The following is a 16,985-nucleotide window of genomic DNA, read 5'->3' on the forward strand; positions in this document are numbered from 1 at the left end:
CACTATATTAGCATGAGCTGTGTGGATAAAGAAAACAATAAAGCTGGAGCGATGTCTTGGATGTTAGCAGCTACAGTATGCAGCTACAGCTACAGTATGTAGAGAAAAAAAATCCCAGAAACTGAGATGATTTATTAGCATTAGCTGTGTGTAAAAAGACAATCCAAGAGCTAAGGTGAGTTTATGACAATGGTAACTTTAGCATTTACACATGTTAGCTAACCCAAGAGCTGATGCAAAGTTCTAGCATTAGCTGCAAACACAATGTTAGCATAAAAATCTCAGGCACTGTGATCTTACATAAACTTAGCAGTGTGAAAAAAACAATATATGGGAATGTTTATAGCTAGCATTAGTTGCAAACACAATGCTAACATCAGCTGTGTGATGAAGGAAAACCAAAAAGCTGAGGGGATTTATTTTATGAATTTAGCATTAGCCATGTGGAAACTGAAAACCCAACAGCTGAAGTGATTTCTTGAACAATATGTTAGCTGCGTGAGCTGTGTGTATAAAGAAAACCCAAGAGCTGAGGTGATTTCTAGGGTAGTGCATTTTTAATCGTTGTGCTTGGAGGAAACAGGACAACTTCTCTGAACCTCGTCCGACAACTATAATACAGTTAAACATCAGAGGTCAACTATAATCTCTTCTGTACATATAAACAATACTGACTTGAAAAGAATACTTGATTATCCTAAGTGTTCAATACAGGAGACAAACGAAAATGCTTAAATGTGCGCTGCTTCCGATTAGTCAGGCTTCACGATGCAAGTATCCGAGCACGCATGAGAGAAATTTAAAATACTAATAATTATGGCTTAACGGACAAAAACGAAATATCCTGTGTTCGTGATGGCGGTACTTATTGCCACATTCAGTTCATTTGGAAACGAGTGAAAAAATATGAACCCAAATTTAATATTACAAACAATATATACAGTTCTCATTTTCCCTTCAAAATTCCTCCAATGTACAAGCACAAAAATCACACACACACATACACACACACGCACACACACACACACACTATAATCTATACAACATTTCAGTTCCCGGTTCTTATTTACACATATTTGGTAAAACCCTGATTTCGACAGTTTTTAAAACTCACCTTTCACTTATTTAAACGTCATACACAATTGATTGAAAATACTAAAGAGCAAAAAGACCACTAGCTCTTACTTTGATCCAAAACATTTGACCTAAAAGGCAAATTGTAAAGTGTTCAAGCAGTCCTTTTCTTATTTTCATTTTTTCTTAAACAGTTGAATATATTAAAACTATGGTCCCAAAGTACACAATGTAATATAGTGTAACAATTATGGACAACATGTACAAATACTAAAATGCTGCCAGTAACCTAACTTCACTAAACTGAGGGGGAGGACAGGCTGAGGGCACAGGGAGGGCAGTGGGCGGAGTCTATCCATGGGTGCTGTAGTTTTCATTAGAGTTGGGGTCCAGGAACCAGATGTGGTCTTGTGAGAGGTTGTTTGTGTTGTTGGACGGGGGCTGCCTTGTTCTGCTGCTGCTGCTGCTGGAGGAGGCTCTGCTGTGACTCTGAAGGGAAGAGCTGCTGCTGATCATCTGCTGAGATCCTCTGCTGCTTGGGACAGGTAGATGGGACCTGGGCCTCGTCACTCGCCGAGGAGAAGCATGACCACTGTCAGTCTTTTCAAAGACAAAGCAATGAACAAAAAGAACATTTTAAAAGAATGAAAAGGAGAATGTAGTGTATATATGCGCTCTGTTCCAAACCAAACAAGCTATGAGCTAGGCTTTGTTTAAAGCTGATGCTAAAGAAACAATAAGCTCATTTTGCAACTCCCAGAGAGTGAAACAGTTGAGTTACATTGTGTGCTAAGAGTGATGGAAAATAAAAAGTTGCTATTTTTAACTATACCACATATATATGCCATAGCCATATCACCCTGCAGCCCAAGACTGGTTACTCACTGAAGCTAAGCAGAGCTGAACCTGGTCCGGCACCTCTGAAATCTGATCTGGCACCTTTCTACCGATCCCATCCTCATGCACCCCCGCCAAGCTCTTCACTTTCTTTCATGACTCCCCAACCCTCTTCACTTTCGTCCCCGACAACGATGATTGGATGAGAGGTTAAACTGAGGTCCTGACTCTCTTGGTCATTAAAAACTCCATGGGACTTCTCGTAAAAGAGTAGGGGTGTAGCTCCGGTGTCCTGGCCAAATTCCCTCCATTTGCCCTTACGATCATGGCCTCCCAATCATCCCCATCCACCAAATTGGCTGTATCTCCATCTTTCCACTCCACCTATAGCTGGTGTGTGGTGAGCGCGCTGGCACCGTTGTCCTGTGGCTGCCGTCGCATCATCCAAGTGGATGCTGCACACTGGTGGTGGTGTGGAGAGACCCCCCTCATAATTGTGAAGCACTTTGGGTGTATGGCCATACACAATAAATGCACTATATAAATACACATTACATTATACTCTCATTCTGGCAGAAAAACCAAGGAACTTTGTTGCTGTGATATGGCTACAGCAGGCACAAAGATATTACGCAGCGATGTTACCTAGTTATGGGATTATTTTCAGGAGCTGCTTAATATCTTTGTTCCTGCTGTAGCCAAGTTCCTTGATTATTATGTCAAAATGAGAGTACAGTTCCTAGCTACTGTATATTGATGTAGAAAATAGCATCTTTTTATTTTCCGTCAGTCTTAGTACGTGATAACTGCAGAAGAGTCATATTTTTATATTTTAAAAAATGTTATTTTAAAGAGTCATGTTTTAAATGGGAAAAGTATTCATTCATTTTCCTTCATTTTCTTTTCGGCTTAGTCCTTTTATCAATCTGGGGTCGCCACAGCAGAATGAACCGCCGGGAAAATGATTACTTTTTGAATTTTTTGACTAAAAGAAGATTTTTTGCTAAAATAATAATAGTAATTTTTTTATATATATATATTATTTTTTCAAAGCCTTTACACAAAAAAGATACAATAACAGTAATTAGAGTAATAATAAAAATAAAACATTCAAATATCTAGAATCATAAAACATCTCCAAGAATACACCCCTCACCAATTGGCGACTGTAAAGTAGTGTGTTTTCAAGGATGATTTAAACAATCTAAAAGATTCAGCGTGTCTAATGTTATAGGGAGAGAGTTCCAGAGCCTCGGAGTGAGGGAAGCCAAATCCGAGAGCTCTCTGACCCTCCATAGACAACAACAGTACTGAAATGTTTGAAGTGCAGAAAATGAACCAAAAACATTGTCAAAACATTCCATATGACTTCAGTGATTCAACTGTAGCCATATGAAGTTCCAAAAACACCCAGAAAAAAACTAAATGGAATTGACCTTTTTGGCTGAATTTATCATTTTAAATTGTAGCTAACATTGTGATAATAAAATGACAATTTTAACTTTTTATTTATAAATTTTTTTTTTTACAAATTTGCATATGTAAATCAATATCTGAGACTTAAGCTGCATTCACACTACGAGCGACTCGCATCGGCAAAGCAATAAGCGATCGTTCATTTTAACAGAGAGTGAGCGACTTCGGGCGTCCACGTTAGCGACAACAATCGTTGGCGACAAAAGCCCCTTTCACACATAAAGACCTTTCCGGAAAATTACCGGCAATTTTCTGTATGTGGTTTGTTTGTGTGAACAGGCCCTTTTTGAAAATACCGGTAAATTCGTTCCAGCAATTTTCCGGAAAGAGAAGTGTAACATTACCTTAAATTTGTTAAATTTGCCGGAATGTGGCACCGTGTGAACGCGGAAGGAAAATGACCAGAAAGAGCGCGTTCACGTTTAGAACGCGCTGACGTGAGACGTCTACTCCAGCCAATCCGAACATTCAGACGCATCCACCTCCGCGCTGTTTACAAAAGTAAAAGCCTTTGAATATTTTTCCAGACACCTTTAGCTGCTAGATGTTAGTTAGATAACGTTTCGATGTTCCTTCCTAATGCCAGCTGTGTAAAAAATGATTGATAAAATGCTTATGATGAATTGCTGTTTGTTTACCTTCAAGCTCTGCTTCAGATGCTTGACACATGACATGTGTACACACATATTATCTACATCTCGACATGTGAAAGTGTTCCTCCATATGTTTTCATCGAAGTTGTTCACAATAGGTATCCATTCACAGAGTTTGTAATGTAGTCAAATGATTACAAATACAAGCGCAGCCGTTTAGAGCTCATTTCTGGTTAATGATATCAGAATTTACCGGTATTGTGAATGGTTTTATCTGGAAAAATTCCGTCACATCCTTGCCTGTGTGAACAGCGCTTTTTAAAATTAATCGGTAAAGTCGTACCGGAAATTTTCCGGATATTTACCGGAATCATTGTGTGTAAGGAGTTTATGTGGGTGTGTCAAGCGACGCGACAAAGTTGAGAATCCTTCAACTTTATGCAAATGAATAGAAACATTCTTGAGCGACAGCCAATAGGAGCATCAGCTCTCAGCTCATGCAGAAACCGCTTGTACTCTCGGTGCTATAGACCTCCACAGACCTGTGTTTGCAGCAGATAAACTGTCACAATGACAGAGAACACACTTTTTTTCTTGATCATCTTTGTAATTAGGCATTTTATGTACTAATTCCATTTATATTTAGAGTTTTCTCTGAGCAATGTTTACTTTCAGTGGCACGTAAACTCATTCGCTCTCTGTAAAAATAACCATAAACGTTACCTAAGCAATGTCAAGGTGAGAACACCCACAATGGTTTCAATCGCCACCCAGAGCGACAGGCAGCTACAAAGTGTAAATGAGGCATTAGTGCTTCATATACGTATATGGCATGATTTGCTTGTTTCAATTGTCTGATTAGAGAGGACAGTCTTTGTGGAAATCATGGGTAATATACGTTTTCCACCAGGAATACTACTTTTAACCATAAAATTCATATTTTTTTGGTTAAAAATACATATTTCAATTTAGAAAAAGGACAGGATTTAACCGTGCACAATATGTAAAGCTTTCTAAATAATATACGTAGGCTGCTGTCCATAGAGGGGTCTCAGTGGGCTTGGGAACAGAGCCATATTGTGTTTGAGGAAAGTCTTGCCTGCTGTGGTAGAGGACATGTGTTATCCACAGCTCTGTCTGCTGTACGCGAATGTGTTTGGGGCTGGTTGACCTCGCCATCAGTCCCCAGAGGAGAAGCCGAACTCGAGTCTGGAAGCATGATGAAGTCCTCTTTGAACAGAGCAATCTGTAACAGGTAAAAATAGAGGAAATGAACATGAATGAACACATCTTGTCAATTCCCAGAAACCCCAAGGCCACGTGTTCAACTGTGCCAGACTGTTTGTGCCAGCTTGAACAGACAGTCTGTGAGAGAAGCACAGACTGTTTTGTAGTTTACAGAGACAAGAGGATAGGAATAGTAACAAGCTGTGTTATTGTGTTACTGTGTTATTCTGCATATTGTGAGGAAATATGAGTGGTGCTGGTACATGCAAAAGCCACAATGCTCTTACTGTTACATTAGTAGCAAGGTAGTAAAGTAGCTTCTTAATCTGTTGCTATGCTTTTGGTTTAAAGTGAAGGTTTTGTTCAGCTTTAATCTCTGTCATAATATAATATAATATAATTTCTTTTATTTAAAAAACAATAATTTTCTTTCAATTTTAAATAACAATAATTTCAATCATTAATTTTCCTTCGGCTTAGTCCCTTTTTTCATCAGGAGTTGCCACAGTGGAATGAACCGCCAACTTATCCAGCACATGTTTTACACAGCAGATGCCCTTCCAGCTGCAACCCAGTACTGGTAAACACCCCTACACTCTCACATTCACTTTGGACTGTGGTGGAAACCGGAGCACACGGAGGAAAACCCACGCCAACACGGGGAGAAAAGCAAATTCCACATAGAAATGCCAACTGGCCCTGCCAGAACTCGAACCAGTGACCTTCTTGCTGTGAGGCCACAGTGCTAACCACTGAGCCACCATGTCGCCATAATAAGAATTTATTTCATAATTTAATTTATTGTTGTTCTTGATGCAAGAACAACAATAGAAAACAGTAAAATGTCTATTTAGAAATGTTTATTAAAAATAGCAAAATGTCAAATGAACAAATAAATAAACTAGATATTTTACCTTATTTACACACCTTGAACCGCCATTTTGTTTACATGCTTACAATTTCCTATCTTGAATGGCAGAATTGTGACTAAAATTAAAACTGCTCAATTATCACCGTTCTCAAAAGGTTGCCACAATCAAACGAATAAACGAATGTCTATTACCTTGCTTATGTCTGGCTCTGATTTGCTAGAGCACATGCTTTGGAGTTCTCTAATGAGATCCGTCTCATCATCAGAGCAGAGAGTCAAACCACTGTAGAAACACACACATACATACAATTACTGCTGACATCTCCATCTGCAGAAACACATACACACATATACTGACTAACACTGCCATCTGCTGGCACAACAAACACATGCACGCGAGCACACACACGCACAGAGGAAACCAACCTCGCATGATTGCCATTTGTCATCAACTGAGAGCTTGAATTGGCTAGAGATCCTGTATTATGAGAATAAATGAACACAGATTATTCGGACAATTTAATATAAACAATAGGTCAAAAGCAGCTTGTTACTGTAGCTGAAAAACAGCGCCACCTTCTCTAAAAGAGCAGCTGGAGCTCCTCCCAGAGGCGGGGCATTCTTTTTTCCGTGGACTTGTATTGGCTCGTCTCCAAGCACCTTTTCTTCCACTTTTCCTGTAGGCGGAGCCAATAGCGGAAAAAGAAAAACATCCTCCCTGGAGCTCTGGCAAGAGCCTGTCTATCTCTAACCACACAAACATAAAGAAACACAAATAATCAATGCAGATATTAAGGGATTGTTCACCCAAATGTGGAAATGTACTGACTATTATAGACTTAAGTAAATCACTGAGGGGCCTCACCGTCAGACTCACTGGGGTATATGCACACAGACTTTTAGTTTTTAGCCAGCCAGCATGACGGCCTCCGGTCTATCATCTTGTTGTATGGTGAACAACTAAATGAATGCTTAAGTTTATTGAATTGAATGTATTTTAATTAATTTTGATTGGCTACCAATTTCCAACGTTCTTCAAAATATTGTCTATTGTTTTTAATAGAAAAAACAAGAAATTAGAAATAGAAATTAAAGGCTCGTTTACACAAAGATGTTTCAATTTTATGTTTTGCCTGTTTGTTTACATGACAATGTGTTTTATGGGATGATTTGGAATGTGGTTAAAAATGTTTTTAAAAATGCCACCATTGTCATGTCCATTTAAACATCCAAAAACAATGACTTCATGCTTGTGCATAGTAGGTGTTTAGAGGAGTGTACATAAAAGGCAAGTGTGTGTATGTGGTAGTGTTGTTGCTTAAGTGTTTACTGATGCTTCAGCCTAGTGATTTACTTTACATTACAACCAAAAGTGGAGACACATCTTACACACAGCAAATAATGCACCAACAAGCACCAATGGCACCTCGTCACTTCACTACAGGTACTGTTTACTAACAAGCTGACAGTGCCAAATACTGGCCTGGCATTCGCAATACAGTGTTTTCGCAGATATGTAAACAGTTGAAAACATATTGGTGGGCAAAGCGAGGTTTCATGAAACACTGAAACAGTCGAAATGTGTCGAAGCATCGAAACGTTCAGAAGCCCGTCTCTACAGTGACACCTAGTGGTCATTTTTTAATGTATCGCTCTGGAACAGCTTCAGCAAAGAAACAGACATTGTAGAGCTGAGGTTTCAAGTAATTTGGTGAAGTGGTGAGAGTTCCTGACTAGCATGCAGAAATAATGGGTTCGGATCCAGGGTTATGCAGCTATAAATGTTAGTTTTTAGTGACTGTTCTTATAACGTGTTTTGTTTGGTCTGACATCCGAATAAACACTTTGTAAATAAATGTCTCGCTTTAGTCATAAAAAGTAACATTATTAAAATACATCAAGTCATAATTTAAGAGCATTTGTATAATAGGGATTCGAACTCAGGCCATTTGCAGCACAGTTACTCTGTACATACGCACAGTCCACTAGACTACATGAGTTGCTTTCCGACCCAGTGAGTAAAACAGCAATTTACCGGGTCTCGAAATGCTCCCGAAAGGACCGATGTTTTGAATTGCTTTAGTCACCTGACTTGGGTGTTTCGAATTACCTTAGTCACGTGACCCTGTCAGTCAAACGCCGAATCGCTAGGTCTCGAAACGCTCCTGAAATGACCGTTGCTTTAAATTGCTTTAGTCATGTGACTTGGGTGTTTCGAATCACCTTAGACACTTGACCCTGTCAAACGCTGATTCGCCGGGTCTTGAAATGCTCCTGAAATGACAGATGCTTTGAATTGCTTTAATAACATGACTTGGGTGTTTCGAATCACCTTAGTCACGTGACCTGGGTGTTTCAAATCACCATGTGGATCATCAGTGGAGTGTTTTAAAACACTTGCGCTTGCACCATGTCGAAACGTCAGACATTCCTAAAAAACAATGTCATGTAGACATGAAAATGTCAAAACGCAGTTAATTTTTCCTGCTTTTTTTTGGCTTCATCATTGTCATGTAAACGCAGCCTAAAAAAATTGCAACCATTTGAGGGTGAGTAAATGTTCATTTTAGGGTGAACTGTCCCGTTAAGCAGCTCAAGGTTTTTACTTGAAAGACTGAACAGAATGAACTGTAAAAGATGTTCAAATCAAAGAAAGTGGAGCCTTATCACAGCCATACTCATCTATTATGTAATTTATGTTTACAAGCTGAGGTAAATTAGATTTGACAAACCGCTGACACAAACTCCAGACTAATTACATTTTGTTTGAATCTTTTCGTTTGTTCTTGCGCTTGAAATAGGGCCTTTATAGTGAAATCAGCTGAGCTTCTGTCACGCCACTCATGAATGTAATCGCATCAGTAGTAACTATTATTTCCATGCGTTCCTCATCAGTTCTGATGATGCTGTACCTGGTCTGGGCAGTGGGCAGCCTTGCAGAACAGCTTTATTGAGCAGGATATTGAGAGCTGCTTTGACCACCGCTCTCTGGCCTGGGCTCAGAGCTTTGCTGTTGGGAGACCGTCGCTGTGAGGGAGAGCGTTTGGCTGTTACTCTCAATATAACAGCGTCCTCGACTCGTGGAACGATCACTGCATTCCAGAGCCTCACCAACCACCTGAACAGACACATGGACAAGTGTTAGTACAAAACACTGCCTGTGCAGATAAACAAAATAGTGAATAAAAATCAATGTAGAATAGTGTTAAAAGTCCCCTGAAGTACCTTGAAATGGATAGCTATTTTAAGTGGGCTTATTTACAACAGAAACATGATACAGCATGATATTAATTAGCTCCTCCCACTTTAAAAAACAGCCAATAGAATTTTGTTTAAATGATGGCTTTTGTTTATAGAGGTTTGGTCTTATGTAGATTGGATAATAGAATGATTGTCAATGATGAATTATGCTGTGGTGTGGAGCATGCAAATTCTGTCGTACGGCGCTGCGAAAATGGGTGGGATTAAACAAGATGATTAGACATTTATAAAAGCTAGCGATTGGTCCACATTTTTAATTTCTGTACAGAGAGGTCATGTTTTGATCTAATCTGATTGATCTGATGTTTTGATCTGATCTTATTTGATCTGATCTGATGTTTTGATCTGATCTGTTTTGATCTGATTTTGCAGGTCAGAGTTCACCAAGCTAGAACTTTGCAACACAGCGAACTGCACAACTTGTTGCATGAATTTGTGTTTCCGGTCTGTCGCATTTGCATGCTCATGAATGAAAAGTCTATGGGGCGAAACATGCAGTGTGACCGCAACTTTAGCCTTGTCAAAACATCTGTGCATGCGAAGTTTGTTTATAAAACATCACCAAGTCTAGCTCAATTTAACTTAATCTTTAATGGATGGAGAGAGCTGTGAGCAGAAGGTAGGTAGCAGGGGCGAAAAAGGGCAGCGAACAACTGTCTGTCAGTTCAGAGAACATGTGATTGATCTGGGCCCAGTTTTTCAAAAAATATACTCTGGATCAAATTGGTCCAGATTTGGAAATCCCATGTTATGCTATCCAGGATTAACTGATCTATCTTACTTTTATGACAGTTTTTAAAGGAACATTGGGTTGGATCCAGTGGTGTAAAGTAACAAATTACTAATACTCAAATTACTGTAATTGAAAATTTACTAAGTAGTTTTAAAAATGTGTACTTTTACTTTCCCTTGAGTACATTTTTAGTGTTGTATCAGTATTTTTACTCCACTACTTCCTTCAACCTGCAGTCACTACTTTATTGTTTCCTGTCAATGGAGATTAGAAAAATGAACAACCTCAAGACATGGGCGCTTTATAATAGAAATTGAATTTTGGTCACCTGACGTCATGACCTGACCTAATATTAACGTCTTATGACGTTGTGTGTCTGCTGGGCAATTACGTATTACGTTTACACACATCCACAAATTACATGTAAATGCATCAGCTTTTCAAAGCGTGTCTTACTCACTATTGACTACTCTTGAGTACTTTTAAAAGGGCTTTTTACTCATACTTTGAGTAATATTTACAACAGATACTTTTACTCGCGCTACATTTTTAGGCAAGTAAATGTACTTTTAACTCTATAGGGTGGAACTTGAGTATGATTTTTCCATGTTCTTTCCACCACTGGTTGGATCACAGTGATCCAAATACCAAATTTTAGGATTACCAAATCCAGTTTACCAGAGCCTTAAATAGAACCAACAGAGTAGCCTACTGGCTTAGCGAAGAACAACAGGTAGGCAAAACACCAGTGGCCACAAACAGCCAGTGTTTGTTTTAATTGTAAGAAACAGAAAAGTCTGCAATCAACAAACATTTCACATTTTTCAGTTTGTTCTAATACAATACTGCTTTGATATTGTTTTGTTGTTGTTGTTTACCATGTGTCAGTAGATGTGACATGCTTCATATAGGCTTCAAATATGAAGGAATTTATATATCATTAGTAACCATTAAGTTTGTGATCATTAAAAAAATAAAAACTTTTTTATTTTGTTTGGTTTATTTAGTAAAAAAAAAAAAAAAAAAAAATTTCAAAAAACAGAATACACTCTTCTGATAGGACCAGTAGAATCAAATAGATCCCAATCTGAGTTCAAAGTTTTGAATAACCCAAAGGGCAGGATTGATCCAAATCAAATGTAAGAGTGGATCACATGGTCTGATCTTAATTCAAAATCCCTCTGTTACTTTTAAAAAACCCATTTCCAAGATTTGATCAAATCTGTGATCCAAAATCCCACTGGATTACTTTTGAAAGTCTGGGCCCAGAAGATCTGATAAGAAGCTGAAGTGTGTTGTGATGTCATAAAAAACATAGACTCTTGTTGGCAGAAGTGAGAAACTCTTAAGTTTTCAATGCTTATACATGTATATTGTCTCATGCAAATGCTGTATTTGTTTCGGAGCACTCTAGTTCATAGATAATATTAATACTAGCATATTGCTGCCACCACCCAACATATATGATTTTAATTTCAGGACTTTAAAATTACTGTTAGATACTGTGTGGCTAAAATGATATGCCCTTAATGTTGCAGCTGTGGTATCAGAAATGTTATCGACTATCAATATTTTCAAGTATAATGACAACATTAGAGTGATGTACTTGGGAATGGCCTGGGTCTGTTCCAGATTCACAGGGCAGGAGAGGAAGATGTAGGGTCCCAGCAAGGCCTCTGAGGTCCCCAGACGTGAAAGACAGGCATTAAGCTGGTGCCACACTGAGCAAACCCAAGAAAGAGCTTTCTGTAGAGGATCATCAGATGTCCAGCACTGGCCCTGAGTCTGTAGTCACAGAAAAGTGAACCAGATGAGTACTTTACTGTACTTTCTGAATGACTAAATTCCACAGGCTTTTTTTGTTAACAGGTCACTGAAGGTGAGGTTCAGGATGTTTTTGAAACTTGAATCTTTTTCTCACTAGAAGTTACTGCATGGCTTTAAGTGCATGAAAGACTTGAAATTTAGTGCATGGGTCATAATTAATTATTATGATTATAACTTTGATATTTAAAAGATCTTAATCATGTGATTGCAACTAAAAACACTTAGTATTCTAAAAGTATTTAAACATGATGAATTTCAGTCCATTTTGACCCAAAAGAGATTCAACATAAAAAAAATGTAATAAAATGCATGGTTTTAGTATTTAGAGTATTCTTAGTTTAAGAAGTAAAATAAATAAATAAAAATAAAAATAAAATAAAACTGAATGAATGAATGAAAAAATAAATAATTTAATTAATTAATAATAAATAAATATACATAATATATACACACATACATACATACATATATATATATATATATATATACATACATACATATGTGTGTATATATATATACATATATATATATACAACACACACACACACACACACACACAAACAAAAATGTGAAATATCTAGATCACTCAGTGTTTGAATGATGCAGCAGTCATATGACTGAATACACTAAACAATCTGAACTAAATTTAGTGCTGAATGGCTATTCTGGTGGTCGTCCCTGTAGCTCATTAGATAATGAGCAGTGCTGACCTTGTGGAGCAACTTTCTGCGCAGATGCCGTCCCAGCATGCCATTGAGGGGCTCGCTGTCCCATCGCAGCTGAACCCAGCGGAAGTGCTGCTGTAATCGCAGCTCAGCACCCTGCAGACGAGGCTTGGCCAGAGTTCCTATCAAGAAACTCCCTTCCCGGAAATAGTACAGCCCATCATGACCTGCCCAACAAAGCAAATAGTTGATTCCAAATATTATTTCAGGACTATTCCAGCTCTGCTACAAACTACCTTTCAAAGATCTGAGATCAGTAAGATTTTTGTCCTGTTTTTTAAGAAGCCTATTCTGCTCACCAAGAAGACTGTGTTTATTGGATGAAAACAGTAAAAAGTGTAAAATATTACTACAATTTGGCTTAAATGACATTTATTCCTGTAATTTAAAGCTGAATTTCAGCATTATTATTACACACACACACACACTACGGCCCATTTAGTTTACCCAATTCACCTATAACACATGTTTTTGGACTGTGGGGGAAACTGGAGCACACAGAGGAAACCCACACTAACACATGGAGAACATGCAAACTCCACACAGAAATGCCAACTGGCCTAGTTGGGACTCGAACCCGTGACCTTTTTGCTGTGAGGCAACAGTGCTAACCACTGAGCCACCATGCCGGCTAGTTTATCATAATATTACAGAAAATCTGCAAATTAAAATGATTTCTGAAGGATTGTGAACTGAAGACTGGAAAATGAGGCAGAAAATTGAAAGCTGCAAATCAAGAATAAATAACATTTTAAATCCTATATTTAAAGAGCCCATATTATGGGTTTTTGAAAATGCCCTTCCATGTAGTGTGTAACACAGCTGTAAGTGAAGTGAAATATCCAGCTAAGGCTTAAATCTGTAAGTGTACAGTGTTTAAAACTATTGATTCATCTATAAAAGAGTCGACTCATAGTGCTTCAAACGAGTCGCCTTGATAACGAGTCATTAGGTGTTTCGCGATGACGCAGCCACGAAACACAAGCCTCGCCAGTAGTTACGCGTGCAAACCAGGGAGATTTGAAACCTGCGGCCCCGCCCACTAACACAGAAAAAACACTAGACACACACACACACAGACGCCGCCAGTCGAATGAAGTCACGCTGTGCTCATATGGATAATATTGACAGTCTCTACCCAAAGATGAGTTGTTAACCTGGTACAGTACACGCGGTTACTCTTTATATTCTCTTATCACATGTAAGCCACGTTAAAAACGCGACGCGTGCCGCTTTGTTTACGGATTTAACGTTAAAGGCTTTCGTGAGCTCGCGTTCCACTGCCGTTTGTCGTTGCTATGGCGATCGATCGTAAGCTAGGAGACAGGAGACTCGTGTCACTTTCCCTAGTTCTTCTGAGGAGCGTTGTGTGTGTGTGTGTGTGAGAGAGAGAGAGAGAGAGAGAGAGAGAGAGAGAGAGAGACTCGTGTCACTTTCCCTAGTTCTTCTGAGGAGCATTGTGTGTGTGTGTGTGTGTGTGTGTGTGTGTGTGAGTGTGAGTGTGAGTGTGAGAGAGACAGAGAGAGAGAGAGAGAGAGAGAGAGAGAGAGAGAGAGAGAGAGAGAGAGAGAGAGAGAGAGAGAGACTCGCGTCGCTTTCCCTAGTTCTTCTGAGGAGCGTTGTGTGTGTGTGTGTGAGAGAGAGAGAGAGAGAGAGAGAGAGAGAGAGAGACTCGCGTCGCTTTCCCTAGTTCTTCTGAGGAGCGTTGTGTGTGTGTGTGTGTGTGTGTGTGTGAGAGAGAGAGAGAGAGAGAGAGAGAGACTCGCGTCGCTTTCCCTAGTTCTTCTGAGGAGCGTTGTGTGTGTGTGTGTGAGAGAGAGAGAGAGAGAGAGAGAGAGAGAGAGAGACTCGCGTCGCTTTCCCTAGTTTTTCTGAGGAGCGTTGTGTGTGTGTGTGTGTGTGTGAGAGAGAGAGAGAGAGAGAGAGAGAGAGACTCGCGTCGCTTTCCCTAGTTTTTCTGAGGAGCGTTGTGTGTGTGTGTGTGTGTGTGTGAGAGAGAGAGAGAGAGAGAGAGAGAGACTCGCGTCGCTTTCCCTAGTTCTTCTGAGGAGCGTTGTGTGTGTGTGTGAGAGAGGGAGAGGGAGAGAGAGAGACTCGCGTCGATCTCCCCAGTTCTTCTGAGGAGGGTTGTGTGTGTGTGTGAAAAAAGCCTTACACTATGAAGCGCGTGTGCACTGTGACTACTTTTATATAGTTGATTAGCAGCTGGGCATTTCACTCTGTCTCGTGCTGAAGCCTGTCACTGTCGACCAATCGCAGCAGGCTGTCATCGGTCCAATCAGCGCAGATTAGCTTCGCGCTGAGGAGGGGGTTGGGAACAAATGAATCGCTGAACGAATCATATGGGAGTCGCTGGGATAATTAGGTAAAAATAAATGCAGATTATAAGACCATCAAAGTGTTTTATGACCTTGCATGCATATTAGACTGTTGTTGGAGACCCTTACAACCTAAATATGACCCTATTTCATGTATAATATGGGCTCTTTAAAGGACAAATACAATTACGTCCAGTAAAAACAGCAATTTTTGATGATACCATTTTTTCCTATATGTTTTAAATTATATGTTTTTACTATATTTTTTTAATAATAAATGCATCAAATAAATAGATCAAATAAAAGCAGCATTGGTTAGCTAAAACAAAACAAAACCAAAAATCATTCTTATCTCAAAAGTCTGACTGGTTGTGTATCTGTATGAATGTGTCTCACCATGGCTGAGGGAGAGAGAGTAGACAGATCCTCGGTTCTCCAGGGCTTCACACAGATCTCCCAGGATGTGGCTGAGCGAGTGGGCTCTTTCCAGACCCTCCAGAACCACCACAACACAACGGCCAGCGCTGCCTTCATGCAGAGACACCAGGAACCCTAAAACACAACACAAACACATCAATACCAGACAAACCACCAGCATTCAGAGATCTAATTATTCAACTCAAGTTCAACTCAACCAGCAACCGTTATAGTAGTACAATGTGATTATCACAAAAATAGCTGAGTGATTGGCATATATATGAGGATAGCGCACTTAAAATGAAAATTTACTTACCAGTTACTCAATCTTAAGTTATTCCTAGCCTGTATGATTTTATTTCTTCTAATGAAGACAAAAGAAGATATTTTAAAGAATGTAACCAGACAGCTGACAATAGTCACTGACTTCCATAGCAGGGAAAAAAACAACTCTATGGCTACCAACATTTTTCAAAAATCAATATATGTATTCAATATATCTGGAATAAGAGTCCATGACAGAATTTTCACTTTTGACTGTACTATCCCTTTAAGAGGGCTGTGCAATATGACGATATGCAATGTATGGATAATAAAAAGTTTCATATCATGTTCTATAGCTATTTATATGAGAGCAATATTACACAGCCTTACGATGATGCAGACAGAAACAAGAATAACAAACAAGGAATCATTTTTATTTTATGCTAGACCTCTAATCACTAGTTATTGAAAATATTTTCATATTTTATAAATATTTTTGTATAACAGGGTTGATTATGTTTTTTTCAAGGTTTTACAATAAATCAAACACCAATACCCAAAACTTACCTCAGACAGGGGGAGAAATAAAAATTAAATAATAATCCTTAATATAAAAAATAATCAAACAATAACATTAAAATAAATAATTATTAATAAAAAAATCTAATCAAGCACCAATTTACATTCCACAACTTCAGACTTCCAAAGCTTCTTCAGTATCTCCATTTTTCACAAAGTTCAAAAACACCTCCCAGATATCACAAAATTCAGAGGATTTTTTTCCTTATTATGTATGTGAGCTTTTCAAGAGCCAAACATATTATAAGGTTTCTCAACTAAAGTCCAATGGAGGAGTGATTAACATTATTCCAACATAAAGCACTACGACGCCTTGCATATATTAAACATAAATATATTTTTACACTATTAATCAAATGTTTGCTCTAAATTTCTAAAAAACAAATGTGAGAAATATGAAAGAGTACATTTCTGAGTAAATATTTTAAAAATGTAAAAAAGAAATAGTTCTTTACATGTGGTCAAGATATATATACTATTAATTGATTACATTTACAAAAGGTAATATATGGTGATACATATCGTTATCAGGATATGAGATGACTTAAATCATTTTATTTTGATAGAGAGCATCATGAAAAGTCTCTCTTTTGTCAACAACAGATTCATAAAGCCTTCTCAAATGATGTTTAGTGTATGTTCAAATACAGTTGAAGTCAGAATTATAAGCCCCCATTTGATTTTTTTTCTCTTTTAAATATTTTTTTTAAAACCATTTTAAGGTCAATATTATTATCCCCTTTAATCTATATATATTTTTCGGATAGTCTACAGAACAAACCA

At 38.4% G+C, this 16,985-nt stretch overlaps 1 protein-coding gene across 2 annotated transcripts in view; it reads right to left on the reverse strand.

Moving 5' to 3' along the window:
- Positions 1–538: 538 nt before the first annotated feature.
- Positions 539–16,985, reverse strand: part of cttnbp2 (cortactin binding protein 2) — an 86,232-nt gene continuing 69,785 nt past the window's right edge. Inside the window, exons 15-23 of one of the 2 annotated variants that reach the window (XM_056478867.1) lie at positions 15,339–15,494; positions 12,610–12,791; positions 11,679–11,857; positions 8,991–9,196; positions 6,655–6,825; positions 6,505–6,556; positions 6,271–6,361; positions 5,080–5,226; positions 539–1,674 (exon numbers count right to left, since the gene is read on the reverse strand). In XM_056478867.1, coding sequence (XP_056334842.1) covers positions 1,426–1,674; positions 5,080–5,226; positions 6,271–6,361; positions 6,505–6,556; positions 6,655–6,825; positions 8,991–9,196; positions 11,679–11,857; positions 12,610–12,791; positions 15,339–15,494 — 1,433 coding nt within the window. In that variant the 3' untranslated portion in view covers positions 539–1,425. The remainder of the gene's footprint in view (positions 1,675–5,079; positions 5,227–6,270; positions 6,362–6,504; positions 6,557–6,654; positions 6,826–8,990; positions 9,197–11,678; positions 11,858–12,609; positions 12,792–15,338; positions 15,495–16,985) is intronic. The other variant, XM_056478868.1, reaches the window with a different exon arrangement.

Source organism: Danio aesculapii, chromosome 18 (genome assembly GCF_903798145.1).
Source record: "Danio aesculapii chromosome 18, fDanAes4.1, whole genome shotgun sequence".
NCBI classification, from domain to species: Eukaryota; Metazoa; Chordata; class Actinopteri; order Cypriniformes; family Danionidae; genus Danio; species Danio aesculapii.